Source organism: Paramormyrops kingsleyae, chromosome 22 (assembly GCF_048594095.1).
Source record: "Paramormyrops kingsleyae isolate MSU_618 chromosome 22, PKINGS_0.4, whole genome shotgun sequence".
NCBI classification, from domain to species: Eukaryota; Metazoa; Chordata; class Actinopteri; order Osteoglossiformes; family Mormyridae; genus Paramormyrops; species Paramormyrops kingsleyae.
The window spans coordinates 9,543,906-9,561,530 of record NC_132818.1 but is presented as its reverse complement, the minus strand read 5'-3'; the positions used below and the strand labels follow the sequence as shown (position 1 = coordinate 9,561,530).

At 46.6% G+C, this 17,625-nt stretch overlaps 1 protein-coding gene across 5 annotated transcripts; it reads right to left on the bottom strand.

Annotated features, from left to right (window-relative positions):
• Window positions 1-435: 435 nt before the first annotated feature.
• LOC111853243 (transmembrane protein 235-like) lies at window positions 436-11,640 on the bottom strand. 5 transcript variants are annotated; one of them, XR_002840412.2, is made up of 6 exons: window positions 11,272-11,640; window positions 9,511-9,591; window positions 5,297-5,434; window positions 2,461-2,862; window positions 2,056-2,176; window positions 436-858 (listed from the first exon to the last, which is right to left on the bottom strand). XR_002840412.2 is itself a non-coding variant. In XM_023829954.2 (4 exons), exons 1-4 carry the CDS (start codon window positions 11,441-11,443, stop codon window positions 2,615-2,617), a joined length of 639 nt encoding a protein of 212 aa, XP_023685722.1. In that variant the 5' UTR covers window positions 11,444-11,640; the 3' UTR covers window positions 929-2,614. The 5 variants fall into 5 exon arrangements, 1 of the variants encoding a protein (XP_023685722.1); XR_002840413.2 differs by having other exon boundaries at window positions 2,056-2,165; XR_002840410.2 differs by lacking the exon at window positions 436-858 and having other exon boundaries at window positions 929-2,176.
• Between the last annotated feature and the right edge of the window lie 5,985 nt (window positions 11,641-17,625).

Here is a 17,625-nt window from a genome sequence, read left to right as displayed (position 1 = left end):
GCTGCGTCCTCAGTCATGCATTCATCTCTTCCAGTTAATCATTAAAATGAAAAAGCAGCGACAAGGTTTATGTCAGATGGACTGTACTTTGGCGTCTAGATTTCCCTTCAACGTTTTAATCATTATCTTTTATGTAGCTGCAGCGCTCCAAATACTGCAATGTCAAACCCAGAGGCGGAAGAATTTGAGTTGAATTGAGTGAGTTAAAGGGTGATCAATACAGCCCCAAGGAGTGTGATGTTGGGGGGAGGGGGGGGCACAATTTAATAATTTAAATACAATGATATGTTTATTGGTGGAATGAATTAAATATTGTGAGGGACATGGTCCCCGAATACTACGCCCTTGTCCATACTTTCAGTTAGAGCTTCGGAAGCTTGGAAGAGAGGTGGAGATAGAGCTTCATGGTACCTGGAGGGTGGAACAGGACCTGCATCACCCAGGTCCTTATGATGCCAGATCTGGAGACTGTCACTGTGTTGTCAGTTGCTGTGCTTCCATCGGTCTAAGATGACACCGACACCCCCCCCCCCCCCCAAACTCCACCCTGGGTTGGTACGAGCTGTGCTGCTCCTCTTCCACTCTCTCTCTCCAGCACTGTGACCCATGTTCCTCTGCACTCCTTGGCGAGGAACCTGATTGCACCACCTAGGGCTCTAAGGCTTTTCATAAACCCCAAAGCATTCTGGGAACAATTGACAATAATTAGATTCAAAAATGAAAGTACAAGTAGAGTATGCTAAATTAGTAAATTAAGGGACATACAGTATTAGCATCATAGTTCCCAAGTAAGAACATACGTGACCTCCAGAAACATCCGGAACACCGAGAAGTTCTGCCTTGTTCGCCAAGTGCCAACTAAAAGGAAAATAGTGACTTCACCATAAATGAGCTTTGACACACAAGACAGTCACCAAGGAACGATCAGTGAACTTTGAGCAGATTTAGTTATTCTGTTTTAACCTCGAAAGACTTCAAGGAGAAAAAAAATACATTAAAAGTTCTACATCAAAACAAGGACTTCAAGATTTCTCCTTTCTGCTGCAATAACATGAAATTCACACTATAGGCAGGAGAAAATGGTTTGATACCATGTAACAGCGGCTTATGTATGACAGGGTATTTGCTGCCACTAAAACAAAAATAATATTTGCCCAGTGTCTTGAAAATGTTCTTGTTATAAGTTATGAAATCTTCTCATTAAAACAAGAAAGGTTTTGTGCTTCAACAACATAATTACCTGGTTAAAACAAGAAATAACATAAGACTCTAATTAAACGAGAAGCTAAACGATTTAGTTAAAATCACAAACGTTTCTCGTAATGTAGCGGATACGTTACGAGAAGAAGCTCAAAGGAAAAGGGAAGATGAAAACTGATAATGATTTGTTTATATGGTTTGTTTTTTTTAATGCTGTGGATGAGAGTGAAATTCTGCTGTTATTGAGCTCGGTAGGTGGTATTGTCTGAAATGTGTGTTTGAAAAGCTTGGGGTTGTACAGAAGAATCAGTCAGACCTCTTAGAGATAGTTCCTCGATGTCCAGCATTAGTTAATCCAATGGACCGAAAATGCCTGAATCGTGAAGGATGACTCGTGAAATGGATTAAAACGTGAAATGGATCTCGTTATGACGTGAATTTTTTTCTTGTTATAATGAGAAATTCGCCGGGATTTTCTTTTTGTCTTGGCAGCGATACACTGCCGTACGCCACTGCTGTACAGTCATCAGTAAGAGGAGGGAAACATTCATTTAGCACAGCGTTTGGAAAGCCAAGTGGGGCGCGAGTCCTTGGTTTTAAGTTTTTGCTCTTCACAGTACAAAATTACTTTTAAATATAGTCACACAATTTATGACCAGTAAGGCTTGTAAGTAAACTGAAAATTCAGAGACTCTTAGCATTTTAGATTAGCCAGCCACCCTGGTCCTAAATCTTATTTGAGTTGCTTTTCTTATTCAGGGATCTGAGAGAAGATTAAAGAGTGTCTGAGCTCTGGCAGAGCGCTGGCCTGTTTGGTTATACTGCAGTGGTACACCTTGTAAATGTGTCACTTACTGGGTGAAACAGCTGCTTGTTAAATAGGCAGGGAAATGAAGTTGCTTCATGTCCTTCTGAATCACAAATGATGCTTATGCACAGACAGCAGCAGGCATCAGATCTTCTCACTAGGAAAACACTACAGTGATTTACAAAACATATTTCAAAGGTTAAATTACATGTAGCTAAGCGTAAATGTCAGTTTTCACAGACACTATAAAAGAAGACTAGTATGAGGCGAGGTGTGAAGACTGACCCTAGGGTCTCTATTAGTCTGGTCTAATTAACATTTCAGTCATTTCCTGCAACCATAGTAATGATTGCCGAGAGTGGTGGCAATTTGTAATGAATATTTTATATAAATATTAATTTTCCTCTCTGTAGCCAATATTCATTTCATGCTATTAATTTTCCCCTCCATACCTAGTTGTCATGAGGTGTTCATGTGCGAGAGAGAGAGCATATCGAGATGTTTGCCGAATTAGTCAAACACAGCAGTTCTGTGGAGAGGTGTACGGTTGGCTGCAGGGCGAGCAGAGATGGAGTCTGTAGGTGGAGACAAAACTGAGCTGGAACTCTAGATTGGCGAGTCGGCGACAGAGGAGGCTTCTAGACGGGCTTCCAGAAGGATCATCCTGGCAGCCAGCAGGAGAAGAAGACCTGTAGAGACCTCCAGGCTGAAGGAGAGCCAGGCCACAGCGAGGGACCAGCCGAAGGACACGTGCACTTGGGCTAACAGCAGTGCCCCAAACTGGTTTTCAATCTCCTCCAGGGCTTTCTGCGAATAGCTGATGTAGAGGCTCACGCCAGATAGCGTCAGGATGCCTGTGGGAAAGGCACAACGGACAGGCGGTGAGGAGCGTGCTATCAGTCACACGCTAGCACGGCCAGGCTTGGCAAAACACGAGACGGCTCCCTCTGCTCCTAGACCTTTTCGGTTCTACATACCGATGTGAAGAAAGCAAAGAGAGGCTGCATGTGAGGGCTGCTCATAAATACTGTCATGATGGCTTGTATCCAAAGATATATCCAATCAGTAGTCAGCATAGTGTTTATGCTGCCAGCTATAGGAGCATTAGGAAGCTGATTGGAACAGAGCTAAGTGCTTCACTGACTGGGCAACTTAAACGAATGCTACACTTACACATGTTCTAGACCTTTGACCACTTCATCCCTTGCAGCAAAAACAACAGCAAAAAACAAACAAGCAACCAGTGGCACAAGAAAATGGCTGTTGAAGGGCTGCATTTAATGAGCAAGAAAGTTCACAAAGCCAACTGCAGAGGTGGATAGTTCAAGTTGAGTAAGAACATAAATTTACAAACGAGAGGAGGCCATTCGGCCTATCAAGCTTGTTTGGGGATAACTTAACTAATAGCTCAGAGTTGTTAAAATCTCATCTAGCTCTGATTTAAAGGAACCCAGGGTTTTAGCTTCCGCTACACTAACAGGAAGACTATTCCATACTCTAACTACGCGCTGTGTAAAGAAGTGCTTCCTCAAATCCATTTTAAAATGTTCTCCCGCTAGTTTCTGCCAATGGCCACAAGGTCTAGTATTTAAACTAATACTGAATATTGATATTGAGTATAAAGAGTCACAGAGTGTTTAATCAGTTGGTTGGTACAAAATCTTGGTTTGGATTTTTTCTTTCTGAAACAGAATTATCCAACTATGGCCGACTGACACCCCAAAGTACACACTAGAACCATCTCTTTATTAGACAGTCCATAGGTTAAGAATGTCTGACTTATGGATAACTCTCACTTAAGAATGGACTGACAATAAGCCTGTTTTATAAAAATTTGGGTTAAATACAGTCGTTCGTAATAACAAACACATGTACTGCTTTGTGACGCTCATGAAAACATTGCATGGCGTCAGCGGTTCAGTACAGTATATAGTTATATTATTTATGTATAATTATTATTATGTACTGTATCATTTTTCTGACTTGCCTACGAATTGCAAATTAAAAATACTGGTGTTTAAAAACGACACTGTCAACCCATGCGTGTTTTTCCAGCTTATTCGGCTCTTTCACCTTTGTCCTCAGTTCTCGTCTGTACTGATACGGCAGCTGACTTTCTTAGAAATAGATAACCAAGGACAAGCCAACCGCGTAGGTGTTGAAAGACCTCCAAAGTCTCATGAAAATTCACAGGTTTCACGTCATTGTGTACAGTGCCTGCGCCAGTACAAGGTTTTTGTCAGAAGTGGTACGTGAAACAAGCTTCATACTCCTTTGTGTTGAAGAGTGTTTAACCCAAGGATCTTGTCTTCACACATTCAGCCGGCACCCAACAGTGAAAGGGTGACTCGATGCAGCCCACACTATGCACTAAAGATACCATGTCACGCTGTTCCATGTCACTCTCAAGACGGGCCCCTCAACCTTCAACTCGGTGCCTGGAACAAGCATGAGAAAATCATCGTGTTTTCTGTGCTGAAAGCAGCCTGTGACCTCATTTGTCTTCTGTAATTGCGTCAAGCCCATTGTCGTAATGACTGATGGTGGCATAAAAGGTTCGGCAGCAACTAAACCAAGCAGGGAGTAAATGATGTGTGGGTGTCACTGCGAGTAAAAAAAAGAGAAAAAAAAGGAGTGTTGGATTCTTTTATCCTCATCTAATTCAGCTCTGACCTTTCTTGTCTTCTGATTTGTATTTCTTGCAGTCTATCGGCATCATGGTCCAATCATCGTGGTCATAGGTGGGGGGGGGTCATTTTGCAATTAAATTCCTGGCTTTGCATTTCTTTGCAAACCGAGTAAAGTGGGCAACCTGTCTAAGGGGCACTTGCCAAAGGTTCGGCGCAATTTAATGAAATTTTAAGCATGTCATTGGTACGATAATTAATTCCGGGGCTGCTTATTGAAAACCAGGTGCTGGATTTCTGCAAACCTGTTTAGTGTGGTTCCAGTTTTTTTCATTCAACACCATTAAGTCATATTGAAAAAAACTCTGCTACTTTCCAGTGTAGAAAACTGTGTCTTTTTTTGTCGAACTGAATAGCAAAGCTCATTTCAAGTGTTTTGTTTGCCGGCTCTTCGTTGAGGAACACTGGAGAGCATTAGTGCTCTCAGTACCTGGACTTAAATCCTCAGCTTGCATCCGCACAGGTGTCTGTGTCCATTTATGGAGTCGCTCATCTCTTTTATCTAATGTCGACTTAACCTTCCAGCTCAGGGCCGAAAAAAGCATTGTAGCAGAGGCAGGAGAATGGAGACAGGCATGACCATCACCAGGTGATCACTTACTGCAGATGAGGAAGTAGGAGGAGGTGCCAGAGAGGAGGGTGGGACTGCGAGCCAGGGAACTGACCAAGCCAAAGACCCAGCCGCACACCAGCAGCACCAGGCTGAGGGGTAACAGGATGACGATCACCCTGTGCATGTCTGCAGGGGGCGACAGAGTGCAAGCCTGTGTGAGGGACCCTGCACACCGTCACGATGACCAACATCTTGGTATTGCATATGTACAATAACAGCATTGAAATGAGCTGTTGTTCATTATTAATACACAGGTTAGCAACGCTAAGATCTTTAATGTACTGTCAGACATTCTGAGAAATATGCTGTGAAGTGATTTTGTCATTGCTGGAACTTCGTAGAGTGCGTCAGGACTGGTCCATGCCCTACCCTGCCCTCTTTTTGTTATATCTGTCAATTCCCCGTTTGGCCAGCTGGTGTCACTGGTAAACCCGTTCCGTTTTCCCCTTTTTTTCCAGTGTTTAGCACCTTAATGTGGTTCCTTGCCTGCCACATGGCTTAATGGGGTGAGTGGATGGCTGTGTGATACAGGATTCCTTTTTGTTGTTTGTAATGTTCATTGTTTATGTTTCTTTATTTTCTTGATCTATGTAATATGTTATGGTTCCTTCCGGTTCCCTGTTTTTAGCAATGTTCAGTTACCCCTGTTTTCTAGTCTCCTTTCCTGTTGGGGTCCCCCATCTGTTGATTGCTCTCACCTGTGTTGGTATTCCTAGTAACTGTTACTGCTCAAACCTGTCTCTTGTTGAAGCCCGTGTTAAGTGTGTTTAAGTGCCTAACCCTACTCTTTTCCCCAATCGGTCATTTCCGCGCTTGTAGTTGTTGTTGCCCTGTGATTGCTGCTGTCCTACTAGGGTTGTTCCTTTGTTGCTCCCTGCCTTAGTTCTTAGTTGTTTACCTGCTTTGTTTTTGACCTCCCGTGGTTCATTTTGTTTTCGGTGTCCTTTTTTTGAGTAATTAAAGTCTCTTTTTGTGAGCCACTATGTGGATTATCCAACCTTCATTATGTCCATTCGTAACAAGAGTGTACTTAAACAAAATTAGATGGTATAACCTACTACACATCTAGGCAACAGCAAACCTTTTATAAGTAGAAATAGTACACTCTACAATAACAAGTACAGTATAGTAAATACATAAACCAGTAATTTGGCTGTTTATTATCATGCACTTTACATAACTATGTGCTATACTGTTATATGGATGGCAGGGCAGTAGGTCTGTTTACACCAGCATCACCATAAACACATGAGTACAACATCACAAGGTGATAGGAATATTTCAGCTCCATTATAGTATAATCTTATGGGATCACAGTCGTACATGTTGTCCGCCGCTGACCAAAACATCGTTATGTAGGCCTTGTTTGGAAAGAGTCGTTACAATCGTGTATTAGTTTATTGATAGCTTTGCCAGTTTTTATAGGTTGCAAGTTTATTATTTTAGTGTTTCTCATCCTTTTAAAATGTTTGAAAAGCATTGTATGGGTGGTGGGTATCTCAGTGGGGTAGGGAGCTGTCACTAGCTCCAGAAGGCTATGAGTTCAAAGCCTACAGCAGGTGGAGTAATCGCATCTTAAGGCCCTTAGCCCTAACTGCTCATGGGATGAGGGCCTACCCTCTGACCCCCACAGAAGCGTCTGCTAAACATAAACATCTGCGTGACTGAGGGGACACCTTGATTGCTCCCCCACCCCTGATACACAGTATAGAGCACAGGTGTCAGGCTCCAGTCCTGGGGGGCTAGAGCCCTGCACATTTTTGGGTTTCCCCTCATTTAACACACCTGATTAAAGTTCTTGTGCTAATTACCACATAGTTCTTGAGCTGAATCATTTGTGGTGGATCAGGAAAAGAACTAAGCTATACAAGACTCCGGTCCCCCAGGACTGCAGTTTAACACCCCTGGTATAGAGTAATATTTTGAGTAACAATGAGTTGTTCTGGATAAAAGGGACTGCAAACTGATGACATAATAACAACAATGTACACCCACACACAGACCTACATGTAAAGGCCTTACAAAAGGAATAAAAGCAGACAGGCGTACAGGCCGACGTGCGGATCGTGACATTCACCATCTTTTTTGTTGCAGTTGTTTGCTAAAAACAAAAAAAAACCCTAAAGAGTTTCAAGCTCTGAGTTTCATGTAAGAATGCCTAAGTACACTGACATCCAGGATATTTACTATACCGTCAGTGTGGTGTTTGATATGCTATACTTACGAAATTTAGAAAAATGTAAAAGAAGTGAATATTTACACTTCGTGTCCAGGGTGTTCCCAAGCCTTGCACCCTGTGCTGCCTGGGAAAGGCTACAGGTCCTACCCTGACCAGGATAAGTATAGGGGATGGATGGGTAGATGGATGGATCCATGCTGTTCAACCCAGGCAACTGCCATAAGCACCTTCTTCTGAGGGGGCAGCTAGTTTCTCCCTCTATCCCCCCAGCCAACCCTGTCTGGAGAGGCAGGTAGAGTGAAGCTTGGCTTGGGCACCGCGTGGGCTGTGACTAAACTGCTGGATGGATGCTTTTTTTAGCAGATAGGCGGATGGACGTTTTTTTAATCCACTATTTATGAAACAGCTTCATAGACCCCTTAAAAATATTTACTAAGTTTTGAAGAACAAAATAAAATGAAGCAAGCAAAGCATCCATCCATCTTTCTGAAACTGCTTGTCTAGTTCAGGGCAGTGAGAGGTCTGGAGTCTATGGGTGCAAGGCAGGGAACAACCCGGGATGGGGTGCCAACCCATCGCAGGGCACAAGGCAGGGAACAACCCGGGATGGGGCGCCAACCCATCGCAGGGCACAAGGCAGGGAACAACCCGGGATGGGGTGCCAACCCACCGCAGGGCACAAGGCAGGAACAACCCGGGATGGGGTGCCAACCCATCGCAGGGCACACTCACACACCATTCACACCTATGGGTAATTTGGTAATTCCAATTTTGATCTACCTGGAGAAAACCACATGACGACAGGGGGGGGGGCATGCAAACTCCAGACATATGGAACCCTGGTGGAGACTTGAACCCAGGTTCCAGAGGTCTGAGGCACCACTATGCTGCCCCCCCAAGGAAAACATAAGAACATAAGACATTTACAAACAAGAGGGGACCATTCAGTTCATCAAACTCAACTAATAGCTTAAAGTTGTTAAAATTTTATCTAGCTCTGATTTAAAGGACCCCAGGGTTTTAGCTTGCACTATATTAACCGGGAGACTGTTCCATAATCTAACTACACGCTGTGTAAAGAAATGTTTTTTCAAATCCATTTTAAAATGTTCTCTCACAAATTTCCACCTATGGCCACGAGTTAAAGTCATTAAATTGATTTCTGGATTTCAGATTCAGTTTCTGTAAAGTCAAAAAAATAGTTATGACGCATTCATCACATGCAACCCTTATAAAGGAAGGATGGATGGATGGATGGATGGATGGATGGATGGATGGAAAAGTTAAATGAATGTAACCTTCCTTTTTGCTTTCATGGTGTCCACTTTCTCAAAACCCCACCTTTTTTCTCAATGTGTTACATTTTTTTCTGATTGCTTTATCACTATCCTTGAAACAATAGCCTATTTTTCCAAAACTGTACACACTATCCCCAAAACCTTACACTGAACCAGCAAAACGAAAGATCTCTTGAAAACGTCAACAGATCTTGCATAATACTTCAAGCTCTTTCAAAAAACGTGTTTTCCTATCAATACAGTGACACAAACCATCAATTGAATTCGCGCACGAAGCCCCAACCACACACTGACAGTCTAAATGAAAAACGCTTGTGGCTTTAGCCTTTTCTGTGTGCCGAGTGTAACAGTTTTCAAAAAATTGCTGCCATCACACAAATATACAGGTATCCAAATATATAAAGTATGGATTTATGTTCCCAACATAAGACATTATCAATACAAATAAGGGGGATTAAAGGCATTTATTTTATTTTTTTCCCAAAATGTTCTAACACTGCTCAGACAGCAAAAGTACAGTAGAAAAAAGAAAAATCATTTGTGCTAGAAAAAGAACAGAAAAAATGCTTAAATCTCATTCTTTTTGTCAATGTAGAAAGGCAATCGGCACAATAGTGCTGGAATATCGAGACCAATGTTTACACTTTTGCTAAAAGTGTGTTAGAAAATTATTCAGAACAAACCATAATGCCAGCATTTAATATGGATAAAATGCCAGGACTCACCGAGCAGATTCCTCTCCTGGTCGGTGTAATTCGCCGTCTCTGCAAGGATGGAGGGGATGAAATGGGAACTGCCGTTTTTACCTGGAAACCATAACCAGGGATGCATAAGTGAACCAAGGTAACTGAATTCGGGGACCAGACTCAGCTACCGTGTCCCTACTCTGCAGTGCAGATGGTTGATAAGCACCGGAAAATTCTCCACTCAATCCCAAGAGGGACACATTAATTTCTTAATGTTTAGAAAAGATTAACAATATGTGGTGGAGCACATCATGTGGCAAAACACGAGTCTCTGTTTGACCATCCCTTCAGTTGGACTTCAAAGCACAGTTTGAAGAACGCTGGCACACGGACTGAAGTGAGGTAAATAATTAAAATGTAGGTACTGTATACATATTTTAGGCAGTAATATTTTGTAGAATAAGTTGTATGTCATACAAACAAGTAGGAAGAAACAAGCCTGTTATTCCAAAAGGGGAAAAAAATGGTAAAAACCATTGAGAACAGTAGCCTGTAAGTTCCTGTTAGTCCAAAAAAAAAGCACTGTTCATTTGATGAGTAATGAACTAGCAGTTATTAGAAATAATCCATAGTTAGTACATAATTCCCAATGAGACCAGCAATACTCAATAGTTCCTAATGAAGTAAGAGAACTACTATAATAATTAGTTCACTATTACCTATTGAGTAATTATAAGCATAACTCCTTAGTAGTTAATAGTACCAATTTAGGTGTTAATGAAGCGCTACTCCTTTGTTGCTGCTTACTTCCTGCATATTTACCTGTTAACTACGGAACAGTATTATAAAGTGTTACCAGGAGTGCTAACAAGACTGTATAGACTTACCAAGGACCCCAATAAGACACCGACCCCCGCAAAAATGGCTATATCAGAGAGGCATACGTACGTTGTACCTCATTTTGGTTTTCGGAAAAAAATTGACTTTATCTGTTATCACAGCATTACGTTATTATATTACAGTCAGTAAGCCAATTAATGCTTACCGCGTGGCCAGTTGTGACTGTGGATTAATTTTGCAACAAGAGCTCATTAGCTCATCTGCAATTTCATGCATGTTAATTATTACACATCGAATTACTTATGCTGTACTATGTAGATTAGCTTTATCTGGAAAACCGTAGACAGTACAAATTGTAAAGTATAACACAGTACAAATGTAGAAGTAACCTAATTTGCAATTACAAATATAGACATTTTTGCCAAACATATAGAAATAAAATGTCGTTATACATACACCGAACTGCAAATTTTCGCTAATAAAATACCTAATTCTAGGGAAATCTAAATTTCTCAAAGTATCTGTTACCGTATTTTCTAGCGGACTTACATTTGGTTTATGACTATCTCCGTATCTCGATTGAACAATCAATGCTTTCTCTATACGGCAACACACATGTATACTGTACGTGGCATTATTTAATATCCCTACTATAAAGTACTTATGCCCAGGTGTTTTCTAAATCTAATGAAGCATGCATAACTTATACATTTTACTTTGCATTAAAACTATATTCTAAAAGACGCTAGAATTGCCTCCACACACGGTTTTTTAAAGCAGATATAATTAACAGCGATTGTAATCGCTATTTATTAAAGCGTTTATTTACAAGGCATAAAAATGATCGCGACATTTTTTCTTTTACATGCATTTGTAGGCTAAAAGATGGAACGTTGACGAGCGTGCTATAACCAAAAATCATGCATCAAATCACCACTAACTGTGTAATTATTTTAATACCTTCGTATATTCTCCAGAGTCCGGAATGGGAGTTGAGCTCCTCTGAATTTGTGTTGTTCGGTGCGTTCACCTCAATGATGTACCAGTAATCGCTTCCGATCGCCACAGCCAAGAAGCCGAAGCTAAGCAGTCCCGTTACCCCCGCAATAACGACCACTGTGCCGAAGTTCATCTCGCAGCTATTTACCCTGATACATCATGCGGGGACGGACGATGCTTAAAACTGCATAGGGAGTTTAAGCGATGATTCTGTAATTACTTTATCAAGGGTCACTTGTTGCAGCAGTGGACACAGAATAAAATGATCATCGGACGCCTCTGCCTGGCTTGAAGTGGAACTGGTAACCAGCTCAGTGTGCAACTCTGCGGTGTGAGTGTGAGACGGCAGTGCTGCCTACTGTCGTCCAATCTGGATGGTCCGTTCTCTGTCATTCTTCCTTGTACTTGAGGCGACCTTCCAGACCCAAAGTAATTTCCTGTGCTCTCTCTCAGGGTTGCATTATAGACCCTGATCGTGGCATGGTGTAGTGGGAGACGGTACCGGGCATGGCTGCCAACTCTCTCGCATCTGGTGTGACACTCACTCGCTTTCTGACTCTCACGCTCACGCAAGAAATTTTACTGCAAATCTGTGTTATTCAATTACAAACTTAAAATTAGCAACATCAAAAAACGTTGGGATAGTTTATAAACCCTACAGACTATTCACAAGGTAATAAAACTGTTACATGTAAAATTGTAAATGAATGCGCAGACCAATCTCGAATTGAAAATCTCACGTCAGCCAGCTGACCAAATCTAGCAACCATGATGAAGCCATAAGCAAATCAAAACGTTAACTTAACCTTTCTCACCCTTATGAAGCCACGGCCATCAAATCTCGTAGTTTATACTACAGATCAGCAGCTAGTACTGTAATAGGTCATCGGACCTAGGGGCGTAAGAATAAAACTAATACATACATGTAATGTGTCAGCTTCGGAGGTGAACGCGAGCACGGAAGCAGGCGAACGAAGCCAAAAGGTCCGGTGAAGGGTTTATTGAAGGCAAAAGGACAGGTGCAGACAACGACGGACCATACAACGATGACAGATCTGGGGAATACAGACTGAGACTCGGACTAAATACACAGGACTAGGCAACAGATAACGAGCTACAGGTGGGAATAATTAGGGCGAAACAGGAGGTAATGAGGTGGGCGTGGCACACATCGGGAGCGGACGGAGCGGGGCGTGACATAACCCCCCCCCAAAGGCGCGCCCACCGGGCGCGCCCGAGAGGAGGCGACGGACGGGACGAGGGAACAGGACCTGAAAGACAAAACAGAACGTCAACCAAACCCAGGGAACAGGACGGAGACGCAAAACACGAACAGGGACGAAAAGAAGGACAAGACCTGACAGAGGACAGGGAAGGCGGAGAGACAGACCCAGAAGGGAGACACAGGGGGAACACCCACAGGCGACACGAAAGGGCCAGGGGTGCCAAAAGGAGGAACAAAGGGACCAGAGGGAGAGACAGGCGGGACGAACGGAAAGGGAGGAGGAACAAGGGGAGCACGAAAAGGCCCAGGCGGGCGACGGGCAGCGGCCGGAGGGGCCGCAGGGGAGAGGGAGAAGGGAGCAGGAGGGGACCACCCAGGGACCAAGGGGACGGGACGAGGGAGTGACGGAGGGGACCAGGAGGGAGCAGGAGGGAACACCAGGGAAGGCAGGCAGGAGGGGGAAGCCGCGGCAGGCGGAGGCGCAGCCGAAGCCGGCGAAGGCGCCGTCCGACGCCAAGCCGGAGCAGGGGGGCCCGGAGGCGGCCGACCGGGAGCCGGAGGCGGGACCGAGGACCGGCACCCAGGGACCAGGGGGGGACCCGGCGGCGACCGCCGACCCCGAGGCGCAGGACCCGCAGGCAGCCACCGAGCCACAGCTAGGGGCCGAACGGGCGAGCCAGGGGGCATGGCGGGCGGGACCCAGGCCCGACGCCTGTGTCCCCGTCCCTTACGGGACACCGATTGGCGGGGTCCTGGGCGGTGTCGGTCTGGCCGGGGTAAGGGAGAAGGAGTCAGGAGGGAGGTCGAGTCTGGGCAGACAAGTGTCTTGGCCTCAAAAGAGGCAACAGGCGGGGCAGCCGGAGCCTCGGGTGTGGCCGCAGGCAGAGCGGCGGCCTCAGGCGGGGCCGCGGGCAGAGCGGCGGCCTCAGGCGGGGCCACGGGCAGGACTGGAACGGCGGCCTCAGGACAGGACAGGTGATCTGGACAGGTGAGCAGGGCTGGGCCGGCTGGACAGGCGAGACGGGCCGGTCAGGTGAGACGGGCTCGGGCGTGCGGCCCGCAGGGGGCGCCTCAGCTAGCGCCACCAGCACGCAGGCAGCAGGGGGCACAACCGTGGCAACCTTAGGCAGTTCAGGTGCCGGCAGGACAGGCAGTTCAGGTGCCGGCAGGACAGGCAGTTCAGGTGCCGGCAGGACAGGCAGTTCAGGTGCCGGCAGGACAGGCAGTTCAGGTGCCGGCAGGATGGGCGCTGCCCTCCCGCGGCCAGCAGGGGGCGCCGTCGCGGGGCAGAACCCCCCCCCCAAAGGCGCGCACTCCGGGCGCGCCAGAGAGGGACGCCTCGGCGGGCGCCGTCTCCACGCGGCCAACAGGGGGCGTCTCGGCGGGCGCAGCCTCCACGCGGCCAGCAGGGGGCGTCTCGGCGGGCGCAGCCTCCACGCGGCCAGCAGGGGGCGTCTCGGCAGGCGCAGCCTCCACGCGGCCAGCAGGGGGCGTCTCGGCAGGCGCCACCAGCACGCGGCCAGCAGGGGGCGCCTCGGCGGGCGCAGCCTCCATGCGGCCAGCCACCGGGACTGCAGGTAAGCCAGGCAGGACAGGCGGGTCAAATGGGACAGACGGGTCAGGCAGGACAGGCGGTGCCGCTAACAAAGCGGCGGAAGCTGCAGCAGGCGGTGCCGCAGGCAGAGCGGCGGCAGCTGCAGCAGGGAAGACAGGCAGGACGGGCGGTGCCGCTGACGAAGCGGCGGTAGCTGCAGCAGGCGGTGCCGCAGGCAGAGCGGCGGCAGCTGCAGCAGGGAAGACAGGCAGGACTGGCAGGTCGGGCGGTGCTGCTGTCCTCGCGGCGGCTGCAGCAGGCGGGGCTGCAGGCAGCGCAGCCGCGGGCAGATCCGGAGCAGCGGCAGGCAGCGCAGCCGCGGGCAGATCCGGAGCGGCGGCAGCAGGCAGCACAGCCACAGGCAGAACGGCGGCGGCAGCAGGCAGCGCAGCCGCAGGCGGATCGGCGGAGGCAGCAGGCAGGAAAGGCAGTGCTGCTGGCCGATCGGCGGAAGCTGCAGCAGGCGGTGCCGCAGGCAGAGCGGCGGCAGCTGCAGCAGGCGACGTCGCTGGCAGAGCGGCGACATCAGCAGCCGGCGGTGCCGCGGGCAGAGCGGCGGCATCAACAGCCGGCAGGTCCGGATCGAACCGGTCCGGTGCAGGAAGGAGGGGTGCTGAGCGCGTATGCGCCCTCCCTTTTCGCGCTTTAGGGACCCGGGGACTGGCGTCTCTGACAGCGCTGTTCCATCTCCCAGGACAGCGCTCTGGCCAGGCATCCCCAGTCTCCAAAGGAGGCAGGTCCTCCGCGTCTTGGGGCCCACCTATCACCCAGGCGTCCTCCAAGGCGGGGAGAAGGGAGCACGCCCCCAAGAAGAGAGTTGGGGCGGCTTCTTCCGCCTTTCCCCTTCGCTTCTTCTTTCTCCTTCCGGATCCGGCAGGCGGCAGCGGGGTCGCAGCAGCGGGTGGTGAGCTGTACACCAGCCCGCTGTCGTGTTCCACCTGCCTCAGCATGGCTGCAGCCGCTACCTCCCGAAGCTGCTGGAGGTTGTCGCGCACCACGTCCGCTTGGTGCGCGTCGCCGGGTACAGGCATCCCCTCCAGGATATCCCGGCTTTGGTGAGCTAACCGGCGAGCTGCGGGATCCTCCCGGATCTCGGGCTGGGTCAGCCAGTGTAGGACCTCGTCGACCAAGCCGAGGTACTCTTCCTCGGCTAGGGGGGATCCTTTCTTCCGGAGATCTGTCATTCTGTCAGCTTCGGAGGTGAACGCGAGCACGGAAGCAGGCGAACGAAGCCAAAAGGTCCGGTGAAGGGTTTATTGAAGGCAAAAGGACAGGTGCAGACAACGACGGACCATACAACGATGACAGATCTGGGGAATACAGACTGAGACTCGGACTAAATACACAGGACTAGGCAACAGATAACGAGCTACAGGTGGGAACAATTAGGGCGAAACAGGAGGTAATGAGGTGGGCGTGGCACACATCGGGAGCGGACGGAGCGGGGCGTGACATAATGTCTGTATAGACTTGTCTCGAATTGAAAATCTCCCGCCAGCCAACTGACTAAAGTTGACAACCTTGGTACCGCCCCCCCGTCAGATGTCAGTGTCCCCCCACTGGGTGTCACCTTTGCATTTTCCAGCCTAACAGGTGGGGTCACTATGTCTACCCCACCTGCAACCCAGCTGCTGGGCTCAGAAAATCAGAATAATCTAATTTCAAGCATATGTATAATTTGTCAAAATGCAGCATATATTCATCTAGTGATCTAAGTGTTGATTGAATGCATTTTTTATTAAACCAATGCAAAGGTATATACAGTTTAGTTCACGTAGTCTACTGATATGGTGCATGTGTTAAGTGTTTTCAAAACGTGGACATAAAATTGAGACAACTGTAAAAAAAACTGTTATTTGGGGCAAATAGTCTTTTCTGGCTGCATACTGCCATCTTGTGGAGAATAGAGAGTATTGTTCTGGGGGACCTGAACACACGCAGTAAACCTGGAAATTAGCTGATTTAGATGTGTTTGAGCAGGGAAATCTGCAAACTGTGTTAGATTCTGGCCGTACGGGACTGGAATTGGGGAACCCTGTATAAACAAACTGCAGTGCATTAACTCGTAAAATCGGTATAACATTTTTAAGCTGCTGTAATCAGTAATAGCGTAATAATACACGATCGTTTTATAATTCTTATACACACAACATGCGTAATGGCAGGGGTCTTAAATAACCTGAGGGGCACCGAGTAGAAAGATCCCGAGCGGATCTTATTTGAGAATAAAACTGATGCAACGGTAATAATCTGATAATCACCTGCCTGCTGTGAAGCTTGACTAGGGAGATTTTCACTTATTTTGTCGCTGAATATATATACGGGTTCAGATGCGTTCATTTATAGCGACGATAAAAACGAAACGTCCATAATTCATTCGTTAACCGTATACTAAGTGTCATATCACGCAATAGCCGCAGTATAAGAGATTTAATTCAATGTGCAATATATGATTGCATTGCCCTCGAGGTTTGCGGCATTACCTGAAAGGAATTAAGTGCGGATCATTACAAATTGGTGTCAGTGGCTTAGCCTAAACTCGTTAACCCAAGTTCATTTTTCAGTTTGAACTTAAGGAGTAATTTAGTATCATTTTGTCATAAAAGTCTGCAGTATTTTGTTTAAGTTATAAGGTGTCAGTATTTTGAAGGAAAAAGCGTTCTTGCTAATGTGCAGCACGAGACTGGGCTGCACCCTAGATGTGATGTCAATCAACAAAACACACACACACACACACACACACAATAATGACCACACCCTCACCCTGTGGTCCTTATTTTGCCTGGGATACAATGCATGCTGTCCACTCCCTCGTATTGAATACCTAAAAGATGGACAGATGAGTAGATGTACCACTCAAAAGTATGGACAACCCTACCCATAGAAATGTTCATTTGTAATTTTCTCTACATTTTAGAATAACTACAAAGATATAACAACTATAAAATAAGATACCAGAAATTATCCACTGACCAAAAAAGTATTAAACAAATTAATTTGTGGGGGGGCAGCTCTGTGGGTTGGGACTCAGAAGGTTGCTGGTTCAGAATGTTCCCACTATTGTGCCCCCCAGCAAGGCCCTTAATCCCAAATGCTCCAGGCCCTGGTTGACCCTACTGTCTCCTCTACACCAGTTCCATGAGGTGGCCTCCTGGGATGATCCAACTGTCCTGAAGGTCCTACATATGCTGAGCACTCATTGGCTGCTTTTCCTTAACTCTGGTCAAACTTTTCCTAGGGCATGTGTTCAGATCAGATAGCCAGGTCACATGACACTATCACTTTCCGTCGTAAGCACCTTGGTGTGTCAGAACTTTTTGAGAAGTTGCGTGAAGAATTAGAAAGCATCACCATTAGAGGCTTTGTTGAATTTACAAATGTACATTCACAAAGGTCTTTGAATGGTTTGACATTTTCACTGAAAATTGTTTTTCCATCTCATATCTAACATTTCAACATGTCTAACTTAGCAAAAACAGACAATACTTATAATTTC